Source organism: Thamnophis sirtalis, unplaced genomic scaffold (genome assembly GCF_051295495.1).
Source record: "Thamnophis sirtalis isolate CommonGarterSnake01/CBP01778 unplaced genomic scaffold, rThaSir2_p1.2 scaffold_3, whole genome shotgun sequence".
NCBI classification, from domain to species: Eukaryota; Metazoa; Chordata; class Lepidosauria; order Squamata; family Natricidae; genus Thamnophis; species Thamnophis sirtalis.
In genome coordinates this window covers 2,332,250-2,346,883 of record NW_028261383.1, presented here as the reverse complement: position 1 = coordinate 2,346,883, position 14,634 = coordinate 2,332,250, and the positions used below count along the sequence as shown (strand labels likewise).

The 14,634-nt window shown below is 39.2% G+C and overlaps 1 protein-coding gene across 1 annotated transcript in view; it reads left to right on the top strand.

The window, feature by feature from the left end:
• Positions 1–7,872, top strand: part of LOC106553217 (vomeronasal type-2 receptor 26-like) — a 52,959-nt gene extending 45,087 nt beyond the window's left edge. The window contains exons 6-8 of the mRNA XM_087707688.1: positions 340–631; positions 6,124–6,250; positions 6,977–7,872. Coding sequence (XP_087563814.1) covers positions 340–631; positions 6,124–6,250; positions 6,977–7,872 — 1,315 coding nt within the window. The remainder of the gene's footprint in view (positions 1–339; positions 632–6,123; positions 6,251–6,976) is intronic.
• Positions 7,873–14,634: the final 6,762 nt, after the last annotated feature.

Genomic DNA, 14,634 nt, shown 5'->3' with positions numbered 1-14,634 from the left:
TGTATATACAGTAGGTTAGTGAACTTGGTGGCCCTTTCCAACTTTATGATTAAATGATTTTGTCTTCATATAGAAGAATAAGCCAAATTTCTAAATATTAAGAACTGCAGAAAATTATTTTTTGCCACAAACTGGAGCTGTGTCCCTTCAGAACCAATCTGAAAAAATATTTACTGGTATGGTTTACTGTTTTGTTTTATTTTAATATTTTTACCAATGTGACAATCCATTCAGAGGCTCACTCGAGCCTAGTCGGATTAGAAGTATTTTTGTAAACAGAGGTTAAATAAAATACTATTTAAATTGATTGCATTCTAATACATTTACGTATATTTCTAGGAAAGCAAAGCCAGAATACTGGAAAGTGCTGTCCTATCTTTTTGCCATCCAGGAGATCAACCAAGATTCTCATCTCTTACCCAACATCACCCTGGGCTACAATGTCTATGAAAATTATTTCCATCCACGAATGACTTCAGATGCTTTGCTGGATCTGCTTTCTGATGGGGAGGCCAATGTTCCCAACTACAGCTGTGGAAGGCAGAGAAACACAGTGGCTGTTCTGGAAGGATCTGAGACTGGCATCTCCATCCAGATTTCAACCATGTTGGGCACCTACAAAATCCCACAGGTCTGCCAGCGAGAAAAGTTGTAGTTATGCACAACTTTTTCAGAGGTCTTCTCCTGTAAATGGAGAGCAAAGTTTGATCATGGACAGGATAGGCACTAAAAATGAAATTTCAGTAGTAATACTTTATTGTCATTGCACCTCATACAAATAAATTAAATGCCATCTTCAGTGTACATTATACATAAGAAAACTATAAAAATAAAACACAAGCACACATCCTTCACATTCTATGCAATTGAATTGAAAACCCTTGATATTCAATATAGTTACTGCTGGGATAGAAGCTATTGTTCAGCCTATTTGTCCTCGTCTTTAATGTCCTGTACCGGCTGCCAGAGGCTAATAGTTCAAAAAATAGTTCAGGATATCCAATGGGAGAGAAGGAATGGAATAGAGATTACACCATAAATCTCTCTCATCAACGTTCTAACCCAGAGTGTGAGATCTTCTAATTTTGGGAGTTTGATAGATTCTTCACTAAAGAAGCAAATGGAGAAACAATATGTGAAATGAGCCTTCTGTGATGGATTTGTGGGTGTGGGGACAAGATCATGAACTTTCAACTGGGTGGGAAGCCGATGTAACTTCCAGAATTGGGATTTCACAGATGTGCTAAGATGTCTGATTTATTAAATTGGAACTTTAAGGATCGTTTTGCCTTGAACTCTGATTTAATTCTACATGATACTTGGAACGCTGACACTTTCATTTTAGAGAGTGGACAATGTCTTTATTAAGGCTAGTATGGTTATTTTGAATTCTGAATATTTGGACTGTCAACTAAAGTGCCACCTTTTTTTTCTTTTCAGATCAGTTACAGTTTTGTTTTGCAGGTTCTGAATGATAAAAGCTATTTTCCTTTCTTCTACCCGATGCTCCCCTCTGAAGGATTCCAGTATTCAGGGATGGTCAAGTTACTCCTCCATTTCAAGTGGATTTTGGTTGGGCTGCTTGCTCCAGACACTGATCAGGGGCAGAAATATGTGAGGACGATGACCTCCATGTTGATAAAGAATGGCATCTGTCCAGTTTTATCACAAACCTTTTCCAGAGCTGGCCACAAACTGTTCAGTCTTTCTGATACTTACAGCAATTGGAGACAGGTTAATGTCTTCCTCTATGCAGCTGACATGGATACAATAGCCATTGGGATGTTAATTATACACAAAGCTGTTGAGTGTTTTAAGAAACCTGTTACAGGCAAGGTCCTGATGACAACTGTCCTGTGGGACTTACAACTATATTTAATGGAGGTTGCTACTCTCACTGAACTAAGTCTGGACAAGACTGACAACCTCCATAGCATGTTTTCCTTTCTTATGAAAACAAGGCAAACAGCAAACTATGTGATGTCTCGTCATTTTTATTCTGCAATGCAACATTTCTCAGAAAGATCCTTTACATGTTCTTACCCCAAGGATCCTTTTTCAATGAAACTCTGGAAACGATGCAGACAAAAAGAAGAACTGGAGACTCTGCCCCAAGAGGCAATGGATCATATCTTGTCAATAGACAACTATTTCACTTACAACACAATCTGGGCTGTGGCGAAGGCTTTACATACAGTCATGATATCCAGCTCTAAGAGGACAAGGAATAAAGATGATAAGAACAGGGAATCTCCAAGGCTGAAGGCTTGGCAGGTATTTATTTTTTAATTTACTTTGTGCATGGCTGCCTTGCAGATATGAATCCGTTTCATAATTGTCAGAACTGAAAACTATTCTGAAAAGTTAGCTGATTCTTATCAGAGTTTGTTGCAGAAAAATCAAAAATCCAGAAAGCACACACAGATAACTGATTCAGCTGGATTCATTAACTTCTTTACATACATAATAAGAGATGAATAAATGTACAATACCAATAGGAGATTATTTCAACATGATAAAAGTTACAAGCAGAACACAATCCGGGTGGGTTCCGGCTGCTGCTTCTGCCGGTTCGCTTAGGGATGCATTGTGCATGCGCGCTTGATGCACACTTGATGCGTAGAAGAAAAAAACAAGATGGCGGTGCCATGGGGACCATCGAGGAAAGTAGTTCGGGGGCTTGGCAGGCCAAGTTACTACCTACTGGTCCAAACCGGTAGGAACCCACCTCTGGAACACAAGCAGGAGAGAACAGTTAGTTTCATTTCAGAGTTCAGCACAGACAGAGATCAGTCTTGTTTCAGTTTCAATTCTCAGCCCAGACTCCGGCCTGTTTAAGCTCCCATTGGCTGATTTAGTTGCTGTGCCTATTCATTAGCTGACCTTGTTGCCATGTCTCTCCCGGTCATGAATATTCTAACCATTCTTGATACAAAAGGAAAATTGAATACAAATGTTCTGTTCTTTTCCCCCCCTTTGCATTACCACCACTTCTTCCCCTTAACTGGCAACTTGTTTTCTGTTTAAATTGCTTTTCAAATAAAATATTTTAATATCTTTACTCTTGATTTTCTTTTAGCATGTTAGGGGAGAGCAAAACTTGGAGAAGCTTTCAAGAGTGCAGCTAACCCTTTAGAGGGAAGACAGGCAAGAATCAGCAGTGATTCCAGAAATACTACTTTATAAAGCATATGAACAGCATCTTGAAAGGTTGACCAAATGAGTCTCTCTTTCTTGATCTTTCTTCAGTTCACATGTAACTATACTATACATCCCAAAGGTGTTTTTTCAAGAGGCAACTGGACTTTCTGATCTTTCTTTTGAAGATGTTTCCCTTCTCATCCAAGAGGCTTCTTCAGCTCTGACTGGATGGTGGAGAATGAAAGGATTTATACTCCTTGCAGATAGCTGGACATTTGCATTCTTTTAGAAAAACATAACACAAATTCTCACTAAAAGAATGTAAATGTTTAATACTATCTAAATGAAATCAAATAGATGGTAAATATAGAAATATTTGTTGGAGGTGCAAGAAAGAGGTTGGATCATATAAACATGTGGTGGGATTATGATAGTACACAAAAAATATGGGATATGGTGTTTAGAGAAATTAGAGCACTGTTGAATGTAAATCTAAATATGTCACGGATTGCATTATTGTTACTGGTGGAAAAATGATATATAAATGAAACAAAAAAAGAATTGGTTGTAAATTTGATAATGGCAGCTAGATTAGTGATGGCTAACATTGGGGATGAAATTGGGATATTCAAAGAAATGAGAGAAATGAAATTTGGAGTATGGAAACAAATGATAAATTAACAACAGAAAAGAAACTTTAAAAAGGGATGATTAAAGTTAATAATTATAATGAAATACGGTTTTTTGTATAAAATCAGTGTTGGTGGAAGGCAAATGGAATAAACCTACTCAAGAATATATGTTGTTTTGGAAGGGATAAGGCAGGGGTGGGTTCCTTCCAGTTCTAACCTCTTCTATAGAAGAGGTTCCACAAATCTACTGTGCCATTTAGAACCGGTTCCAGCTCTCTCCCCCTGCCTGTCCGTACATCATCAAGATGAAGAGTGAGAGGACAAATTCTGGGAGTTGAAGTCCACAAGTCTTAAAGCTGTCCAGTTTGAACAGCCCTGGGGGTTTTTTTCTAAAGGGTTAGGGGTGCAAGGGTCTTGTAACTTGACAACTTTAAGACTTGCGTGCTTCAAATGCCAGAGTTTCTGAACCAACATTTTGGTTGCTAAGCAAGAGCATTGTTAAGTGAGTTACACCACATTTTATAAGTTAGCCACTCCCACCCAGTCACATGGCCAACAAGCCACTCCCACAAAGCAAGCCACACCTACAGAAGAGGTTCTAAAAAATTTGAAACCCACCACTGGGATAAGGGCACAATTGGAATATATTGTGTATCTAAGAAATATAGAGGGGGGGAGTCTCCAAGTGGTGGGAGTGCACTATAATATGTGTTTTTCCCTTTTTCTTTTGTCTTTTTTTTATTCAATTGGATGTGTACTATTTTTATTATTTGTGTTTAAAAAATATTTTGTAAATATTTTTTTGTAAAATGTAAATGTCAAGCTGTTTGCAAGGATTATAAATCCTTCCATTCTCCACCATCCAGTCAGAGCTGAAGAAGCTTCTTAAATGAGAAGTGAAATGTCTTCAAAAGAAAAACCAGAAAGTCCAGTTGCCTCTTGAAAAAGCACCTTTGGGACAACCATGACCTGGATGACTGAGAATCTCCATAGTCAACTGCACTGGACATTGCTAAATATTAGAATGTAAATGTTTATAGATTGTCTACAAATGACTTGGGAAATAGCAATAGCAATAGCACTTAGACTTATATATCACCCCAAAGTGCTTTACAACACTCTCGGGGCAGTTTACAATGTCAGTGTATCACTCCCAAAAATTCGGATCCTCCTTTTACTGACCTCAGAAAGATGAAATAACAGAAGAACAGAATTAAGAATAACATAGTTGGAAGGGACCTTGGATGTCTTCTACTCCACCCCCCTGTGCAAGTAGAAAAATCTATAACATTTTAGACAAATGGATGTCCAATTTCTTCTTAAAAGGAAGGCTGAGTCAACCTTGAGCCCCATCAGGATTGAACTCCAGGATGAGGGCAGAGTTTGCTTGCAATACTGCATTCTAACCACTGTGCCACAAGGGCTCCTTCAGAAATAAATCTGAAACTTTCACTTTGTATGCCAGTTCACAGTCCACAGCACAAACTAAGGGATCTTACTGTAGAGTTTTTAAAGTCCCATTTAAACTTACTTTGTTTTCCATCCAGATTCATTCTTCCCTTCAAAACCCTCAGTTCTACAATGATTCCATAGAAGGGGTGCACCTGAATGAAAATGGAGAGCTGATAGCAGACCTGGACATTGTGAACTGGGCAATTTTCTCCAATATATCTGTAAGCAAAGTGAAATGTGGGCATCTAGAAAAACAGGGATCCCTGGATTTCAATTTTATAATCAACCAGAAATCTATTGAAGAGATGGAAGTATTGAACAAGGTGGGGAAAAGACAACATTTCATTCTTCCTGAAGCTCTTACCAAGAGAATTGCAGTGTTGAGGCAGGGATAGGTTTGAGATGTCACTTCAATCTTCTAAGATAGGCAGAAGCTTATTTGGTTAGATAGATGTTCAAAAAGAATTGTGTCCTTCATTATTCAAGGAAGACACAGCTGATCTCCCCCATCCCTTGTTTTTACTGTTGTTGTGAGCCATCCATTTTGTGGATAATAAGCTGAGAGGCTGTACAAATCTGAAGGGAGGGAGAGAGAAAACTACCCCCATACAAAGTGATATAGACTTGATCCATGGGAGCAACATAATTCATTTCTCCAACTAGAGAATCCATCTGACCTTCTTTTCAATAATTTAGTAATTAAATTTAGATCTTAAACCAAATCAGTGCATAAATACTGAAAAGGGAGATAAAGACAGAAGCAACATTCAGCCAAATCATTTGATGAGCCCCCCAAAATTTGGTAAAATTAAAACTAGACATTTCAAACGCCTTGCTCTTTCCCCCCCATTCTTAATCTTAATTCATAACTTGTTTTCTGGATGTTGTGTCTGTTTAGCCCCTGCCTCCTTCCAGGTGTGTGGAAAGCTGCCATCCTGGATTCATGAAGGTGGCTCAGGAAGGGAAACCCATCTGCTGTTATGACTGTCATCCTTGTGCAGAAGGAACCATCTCTAGCATGGAAGGTGGGTGGCATCGGATAGGGGGAGGGGAGAGGAGAGGAGAGAAAAAAAATGAATCAATGGTAAACCAAACTTTCTCCTTGCATCCATGGGAAGATGGCCCTTTTGCTATTGCTGAAAATGCAAGACGTCTTCAATCCAGTGCACAATCAGTCATGCTCTGGTTATCTCATTTTTTGAATATTGCAATGTGCTCTACATGGAGATACTCTCAGCATAGCATTTGTATGCTATGATTAGTACATAATGTATTGTGGTTCTTCAATTGTATTCATTTCTTTGTAGACACAGCTTCATTGGTTCCCTGTAATAATCATAAATGGACCTTTTTTTAATTATCAGATTTATTTGCCACCCATCTTGCAATTCAAGGCAACTATGAGTGTCTTACAGTATGATTTTTTATTTACTTTTGAAAGGTTCAGCAGTGGAATGATAACATGATGCCTCCATCCCTCCCTCCCTTCCTTCCTTCTTTCCTTTCTTCCTCCCTTCCCTCCTTCCTCCCTACAAGTTCATTAATAAAAGGGTGAAATTAAAAAAGAAAAAGAGAAAAATTGAGTTAAATTAAAAAATGAAGAGGAAATTAATGTTTCTCTTCTCAGTGGAGTGAAATGAAGTATATTAATTTCATCCACACACAATCAGCAACATCAATAATTTGACTCAATCAATGGATTTCATTGACATACATACTTAATGGGGAAATTTTACTCTTGTTCTTTTCAGATGCACAAAAATGCACCATATGTCAAGAAGATCAATATCCCAATATTAAACAAGTTCACTGTATTCCCAAGACCAGTAGCTACCTTTCTTATAAAGAAACTCTGGCAATCATCCTGGCTTCTATTGCCTTATTCATGTTTTTAATCACAGGCTTTGTTGTGGGAATCTTCATTAAATTCCTGGAAACTCCAATCATCAAAGCCAACAATCGGGACCTCTCCTTCATCCTCCTCATCTCCCTCCTACTTTCCTTTTTGACCTCCCTCCTCTTCATTGGTCGGCCAAACAAACAAACCTGCCTTCTCCGACAAACAGCCTTCAGCATCATCTTCTCAGTTGCCATTTCTTCAATCTTGGCCAAAACGATCACAGTAGTGTTAGCCTTCTTGGCCACTAAACCAGGGAATAATATTCAGAGGTGGCTGGGTAAAAGTTTGACCAATTCTATCATCTTTTCTTGCTCTGCTGTCCAAGTTGTCCTCTGCAGCATCTGGTTGGGTACTTCTCCCCCATTCCCTGACTCTGACATGCATTCCCAGTATGGAAATATTATTTTGCAATGCAATGAAGGGTCTGTCACCATGTTTTACTCTGGCCTTGGTTATATGGGCTTTCTGGCTACCATTTGCTTCACGCTGGCTTTCCTGGCCAGGAATCTACCTGGGGCCTTCAATGAAGCCAAGCTGATTACTTTCAGCATGCTGGTCTTCTGCAGTGTCTGGGTCACTTTTGTGCCCACCTACCTGAGCACCAGGGGGAAGTACATGGTGGCTGTGCAAGTCTTCTCCATCTTGGCATCTAGTACTGGGCTTCTGGGCTGCATCTTCATCCCCAAGTGCTACATTATTTTTTTAAGACCTGATCTAAATACTAAAGAACATGTGATGTCAAAATAAACTAGAAACTTTTTTGGGGGTATGTCTATCTCCCAAAGATCAGGATTGTTATATGCTATCTTAATGTTCCTTAAAAAGTGCATACACAAAAAGTGTTACAGCATTGTTCTGAGGCCAGATATAAATACAAAGCAGCAACTAGTGTTGAAAAGTGAAGTAGAAAAGTGGTTCTGATAGATGTTCTGGAGTTACCCCAGATAATTTGGGATGTTTCCACCCAACATTTTAATTCATCATTAGGTACTTTTCAGTGGAAAACTCTATTTTTGGCTTTTCTTTTTAAAGTGATCTTCTGTTTATGCCCAATTCCAATCTTTTTTTATCTTTCTATGTCTGATAACTATTACTTGGCATTTTAGGATTCCTTATTAGTCTTTAAGTAAGGATATTTTAACAATTTAGCACAGCAGTGTAGGTCTCTTTTCTTATTTTAGGAAAGGACATTTTTCTTCTGAGCCAAGACCATTTCTTTTCATATATGAGAACTAACCTTTTCAGTCACTAAACCAAAGACAGTGTATTTTGAAAGTTCTTCAGTACAATTGCAAATTTTAAGTAAGACACTTACCCAGCTAGGAAAGGGTGTGATGTGATGCATTAATTTTCCCCTTCTTGAATATTTTCTATTGTTCAATTCTTACATGTAGTCAATGTATTTTATTCTTTTATTAGTTGCTTTCTGATGTATAACATATACCAAATGTTTGTACCATTTGTTTTGTACTTTATCAAAATAAATGACACCCACTCACCCCTCAAAAAAAATACATTTCACTTTGTTTGTGGTCCTTCTTGGGTAGAATAAAAATACTACTTTTGCAAAACATGAAAGCATTTTTCTCTTGCAAATTCAGGGGGAAAGGTTTTAACAGCTCCATGTCAAAATCCTGCTGCCTAAATTTCAAACAAAAATAGGAGAAAAAGCACTGCAGCACAAAAGGTGTAATCTCTTTTTTATTAATCCAAGGGTCACTTGTTCACTTATGTAGTATGCTATTTTAAATACAGAATAACAGTGTTGGACGCGACCTTGGAGGTCTTCTAGAAACAACCCCTTACTCAAGCAAGAGACCCTATACCTTTCCAGAGAAATAGCTGTCTAATCTCTTCAATGATGGAGCACCTATGAATTTTGGAAGCAAGTTGCACCATTGATGAGCTGTTCCCAATATCAGGAAAATTTATCCTTAATTCTAAGCTCTCCTTGATAAATTTCCATCTATCATTTATTGTCCTGCTTTCAGGTGCTTGGGGGAATAGGTTGAACACTACTCCGTGACTCTTCCTTAGATTTTGGAAGACTACTATCATGTCTTCCTCATCCTTCTCTTCCTTATAGGGGACATATTTTCTACCTCAAGCACAACAGCTCTCGAATCAACAGGGTTTTGATACCGTTTTCCAACAAGATACAAACTTGATAAGCTGCCCAGAAACACTGACTGAGATGGGTAACTATAGAAATAGATGTATTGAAAATAAATAAATAAATAAATAAATAAATAAATAATACAACATGCATACATACATAGCAATCTTAAATTGCACATCCTTCAACCATAAAGTGATACAGCTGGCAGACTGCAAGATTCTCAGTACCTTTAGTTCTATACCTGCACTAATTTCATGAGCCTACAAAAACAAAAAGGCATCTGGACATCTCACTTTTTTCAGTTTCAGTTGCTTAGTTACACATTGACATCACTTCCTCCTGAGCTCTTGCTGAGGTGCATTGTTAATCCTTTGCACAGAAGGCACAGTTTTGATCTGCATACTCTCTTCCTTTTGCACACGTTCCTGCTATGCGCTCATGCCTAAAGCTCATATGTAGCAATAGCACATGGACTTATATACTGCTTCACAATGCTTTACAGAACTCTCGAAGTGGTTTTGAGAATCAACATATTGCCCTCAACAGTCTGGGTCCTCTTTTACTGATCTCAGAAGGATGAAAGGATGAATAAACCTTGAGCCCATCAGGATCGAACTGCTGGCAACCAGCAATCAGCAGAATTAGCCTGCGATACTGCATTCTAACCACTGTGCCACCAGTGCTCTTGTATGAGATAGTTATCCTAAGCCAAGATCCAATTAATGTTTTCTTTCCTGAGAGCCACCAGTTCTTCCACACTTTCACCAAAACATATTCCTACTGGATAAACATGGAAATGTTTTCTTTCTAACGTTTATAATTCTGTCCAGATTTGATTTGAGGAATATATTAAAAGTATCATAATTTTCCCATTTCATTTTCTGTATTAGAAAAGAAAAAAAGACACCAAGGTATTTCAAGGGAAAGGAACTAAAGATCAAGTTTACGTCCATTACTTGCTGGCTTCTTGATGAGAAATATTGATGTGTTGAATGGGATGGTGGTCTCCATAAGTATTCATTTTTGTCTGAGCAATAAATCAGTTATTGGGGTAATGCCCTGCCTCTGTCGAGATTCAGGTTAACGTCAGGGTTCCAAGTAACACCCCCAACAAAAGAAGGCTCTGAGGCTTGAGTTTCCTCAAAGTTTAATTTTATTAGAGATGCCATATTGGCACAACTGGGAAAACCTGAATCTGAAAGTTTCCAGGTTTTCCCCATCCAAAAGAAAGTTCAAGAACCTGCCCAACACCCATATGACCAACACACGATCCAATCAGGCACCATCTAAAACAGGAGATGCCTCACATTCACATCATTGCAGCTGAAGAGCACGGTGGCCTTGACTCTCTGAGAAAGAATGTTATCATGGCTACATATCACCCACACCCTGTATAATCCCCTCTCCCATTTTCCCACAGTAGAAAATGTGGCAGACCTGCAGTCCAAACAGTAAAAGATGGTTTCCAGGTCTGACAGCTTCTGACTTTAATGGACATTGTAATAGGCATGGGTCAGATTTTCATGGAAGGAACTGCAGTTTAAATAGAGTGACTCTTCTTATGAGACCACAATTCCATTCTTCTGTTGCCTGCTCCCCTACCTTTAATGCTGCCAGCAAGCACTTGGACAGAGGTGAGGTGACAACTTTAGCAGATAGCAATTGGAAGAGTTTTGTTTTGTTTTGTTTTGAACTACATGAAGGGCCAAATTGCAGAGAGATCATCACCGAGAAGGTTTAAGACATCACTAGATATTAATAGCCATGTGACAGCTTATAATCTATCAGTTTCTATGCCCAACAAGGGCAGTATTCAGAAAAGTTTTTTTTTTCAAAAAATGTTCAGGATACATCATTATCTGGAAGTATCCATTCTGGAGTATCTGATCTGTATGGAAGGAGGTGGCCGTGACCATACCAAGCATAATAATAAGAAATTGTATTGTCCCCACTGGGTAGTGAAAAAGTGTTGAGAAAGGTGATATCATAAGGACAAATTATTATTAAATAGCTTTATAATGATGTAATGGAATATTGGTATATATGAATCGAATATTTAGAATATTTTGCTTAAAATGAAGGAATAACAACTGTAGTTGAACATATGATGTACAATGATAACGACGTATCTGTTGTGGCCCAGCAGGAGCCGTTGGAGCTGCCAATGGACTCCAATAGTGAGGAACCCTATGAGTCTGCTATGGAAGATATGGAGGACCCTGGGCAGGGTTCAGACTCAGAGCAGGGACCAGAGAGGCTGGTTGGCCACCAGGAGGCGCCTGAGGCATGGAGCAGTGGGGAAGATCAAAGGGAGTTTGTCCCTGATGCCAGGCAATGGAGGGCGGAGAAACGGAGGCAGCTGTTACGGAGACAGACTCATAAGAGATAATCAAGCCCAGGTGGTTGTGGCTTGGCCCCTCCCAAAAGAGTATATAAGAAGAGACTTGGGGAGGAGTCCTTTTGCAGGACACAACCGTTCGTACTAATCTGGAGAACTCCTTGTCTGATCTGCCTTGTGTTCCCATGTCTGTTGGAGTCTGGGTTGCTGCTTGCCAGTGAGTCGTGTGTGGGCTTTCAGTCAACAGGATTATAATTGCTGTGAATAAAGAGTGGCAAACAGCTAAGCCTGTGTCTGCGTTCATTACCGGACCCCGGTGGGGGGGGGCAGAACACGTATCTATGTATACTTGATGGACAATCTGCGATTTTATATACAACTGAAAATGGTGATGCATAAGTATTCTTTCATATTCTAGAATATGAATAGAATGAAATAGGTGATTCTAGAAAGACATATTATTACTAAATAGACTAATAATGATGCAATGGAATGTTGGTATATACATGAATCTAATCTTTAGAACATTCGTTTTAAAATGAAGGCATAACAATTGTAATTGAATATAATTTACCGTGACCCGACAAATGCGCGCCCGACAACAGCGCGCCAACAAAACTGCACCAACAAAAGAGCGCCAACAGAAATGCGATTAGGGTTAAGGTAAGGGTTAGGGTAAGGGTAAGGGTAAGGGTAAGGGTAAGGGTTAGGGTTAGAGTTAGGGTTAGGGTTAGGGTTAGGGTTAGGGTTAGGGTTAGGGTTGGGGTTGGGGTTGGGGTTGGGGTTGGGGTTAGGGTTAGGGTTAGGGTTAGGGTTTTTACATTGTTTTTGTGTTGTTTGTTGATGCCGTGCTTCTGTCGGCGCTCTTTTGTCAGCGCGCCTATGTGGGCGCGATTTTGACATCGCGGTTTTCTCGCCGCGGTTTTGTCGGCATGCTTTTGTTATGCACGCATTTCTTGGTGAACCATGATTTACAATGACAATAATGTATCTATGTATACCTGATGGACAATTTGTGACCCTATATATAATTGAAAGTGGTGATGCACAAATGACTTGTAACCAAATGACATGCTATATGTATATGTAATTGATGATGATTTTATGTTCTATGTATTGTTTGTCTTTGTCTGTCTAAAAATAAAAAAAAATAAAAAAGTGTTGAACTGTTTTAACACATGACAGTCTTTAGGAGCTCAAGAAAAACTTTCTAGAGTAAAAAGCAGTCAAACATCCCTGAATTGTTCTCTTCCTTACTCTTAAATTAGAACTATGCCCCTGAGTTATGCAACCTATTTTCCCTGTTGCATGCCTCTGTGGCACCATTGATTCCCAATTCCCTTTTTAATTATTCAAATGATGGTGACTTATTTTATTTTGAACAAAGCCTAATGGTATATTTCCACCATCACCACCACCATTAGTTTTAGTGCAATCAGACAACAAGATGGGATCTGCAAGAACTGAAAATCTGAGTGTAACAACCTCCAGCACTACTGACAGAAGGGGTAGAAGCATATGAGGGTTGTGCTAGCTGTGCCATTGCAGGTTTGTCTTCCAGATCTGGAGCCAAACTGGCCCATCTTCACTACAGTTGTGTTTTGGAAGCTGCACGCTCTCTCCCAGAGGAAGAACTATAGGAAGGATCTCCATCTATATATGACGACGGATGCTTCATCAAAAACTGCTCTTTCTGCTTCTGCTTCTGTCCCTGTTTCCCTGCATCACAGTGCAAATGAAATGTTGAAAGCGACAATAGAAGAAGAGAAGGAGTTTAATTATTACAAGCCAGGAGACTACCTGATTACTGGAATAACGTCTAGAATATTTTCTCGAAGTTATCCCTATGTTCTTTCCAAGCCTCCAACTCATAGACTGAGAAGGTAACTATTGTCCTATACACGATTCTCATGATTGGTTTTTACCTGCCTCAATGTTTTCTCCCTAGGACAGATTTCTTCTTTCCAATTCCTCACCTTGTAGACAAGGAGGTCATAATTGCTTCAACCAATTTTCTTCAGGAAAAGCCCAACATGCAAAGTTTTTTTTAAAGTTCTCCCTCAAGGGTCAGCCTCAACACTGGGCAGATTCGGCAGCACTCTTGTAAGACGGACTCCTGCAGGGTGGGATTCTGCTGTTCTCAAAATGATTCCTTTGGCTCGGTCCGCAAAGATTTATTTTTATTTATTTACTTATAAGTTATAGTTAAAAGGGACATGATGGCTCAGTGGCTAAGACACGGAGCTTGTCAATCAGAAAAGTCAGCAGTTGGATGATTTGAATCCCTAGCACTGCATAATGGAGTGAGCTCCCCATTACTTGTTCCAAATTCTGCTGGCTCTTCAGCTTTGTAACAAAGATGAGCACCACCCCCTAGAGTTGGGAACAACTGGCACATATGTGTGAGGGGAATCTTTACCTTTTAAGTTATAGTTACAGATATTCCTTGACTTACTACAGTTTAATAGGGACTGAGGGGTGCTTGGGTGGTCTTTGAGCTTGCTAGTTTTCTTGCAGACATTTCATTATCCAAACTGTCAGGCCTGCAGCGGTTCCTTTAAGAATCTTTGGCCTGCCACACTCTCATTTAAGCGGGGTGGGGAATAGCAAGGGGCAGAATGTGTTGTTTTCAAAATAAAAAAATCCTTTCTAGAAGCTCAAGGTCATCTTTTGTCTCCGCACCTTTGCACCTGACTGGAAGCAGCTGAGCGTAGGTGCTAGCATGGAAGAAGAAGATTGGACCATGTGATGGACTGTGGGTGTGGGGACAAAATCATTAACTTTTAACTGGGTCGGATTCTGATGTAATTTCCAGAATGTTAGCATTCCAAGTATCATGTAGAATTAAATCAGAGTCCATAGCAATGTGCTAAGATGTCTGATTTATTAAATTGGAACTTTAAGGAAAGTGTTGCCTTGGACTCTGATTTAATTCTACATGGTTCTTGGAACACTGACACAAACTAGATAACATCATTTAATGACTGTTTGAAGTTACAAAAGTAATTGACAACTGAAAAAAAAGTTACTTTTGGCTGGTTTTCACACCTGT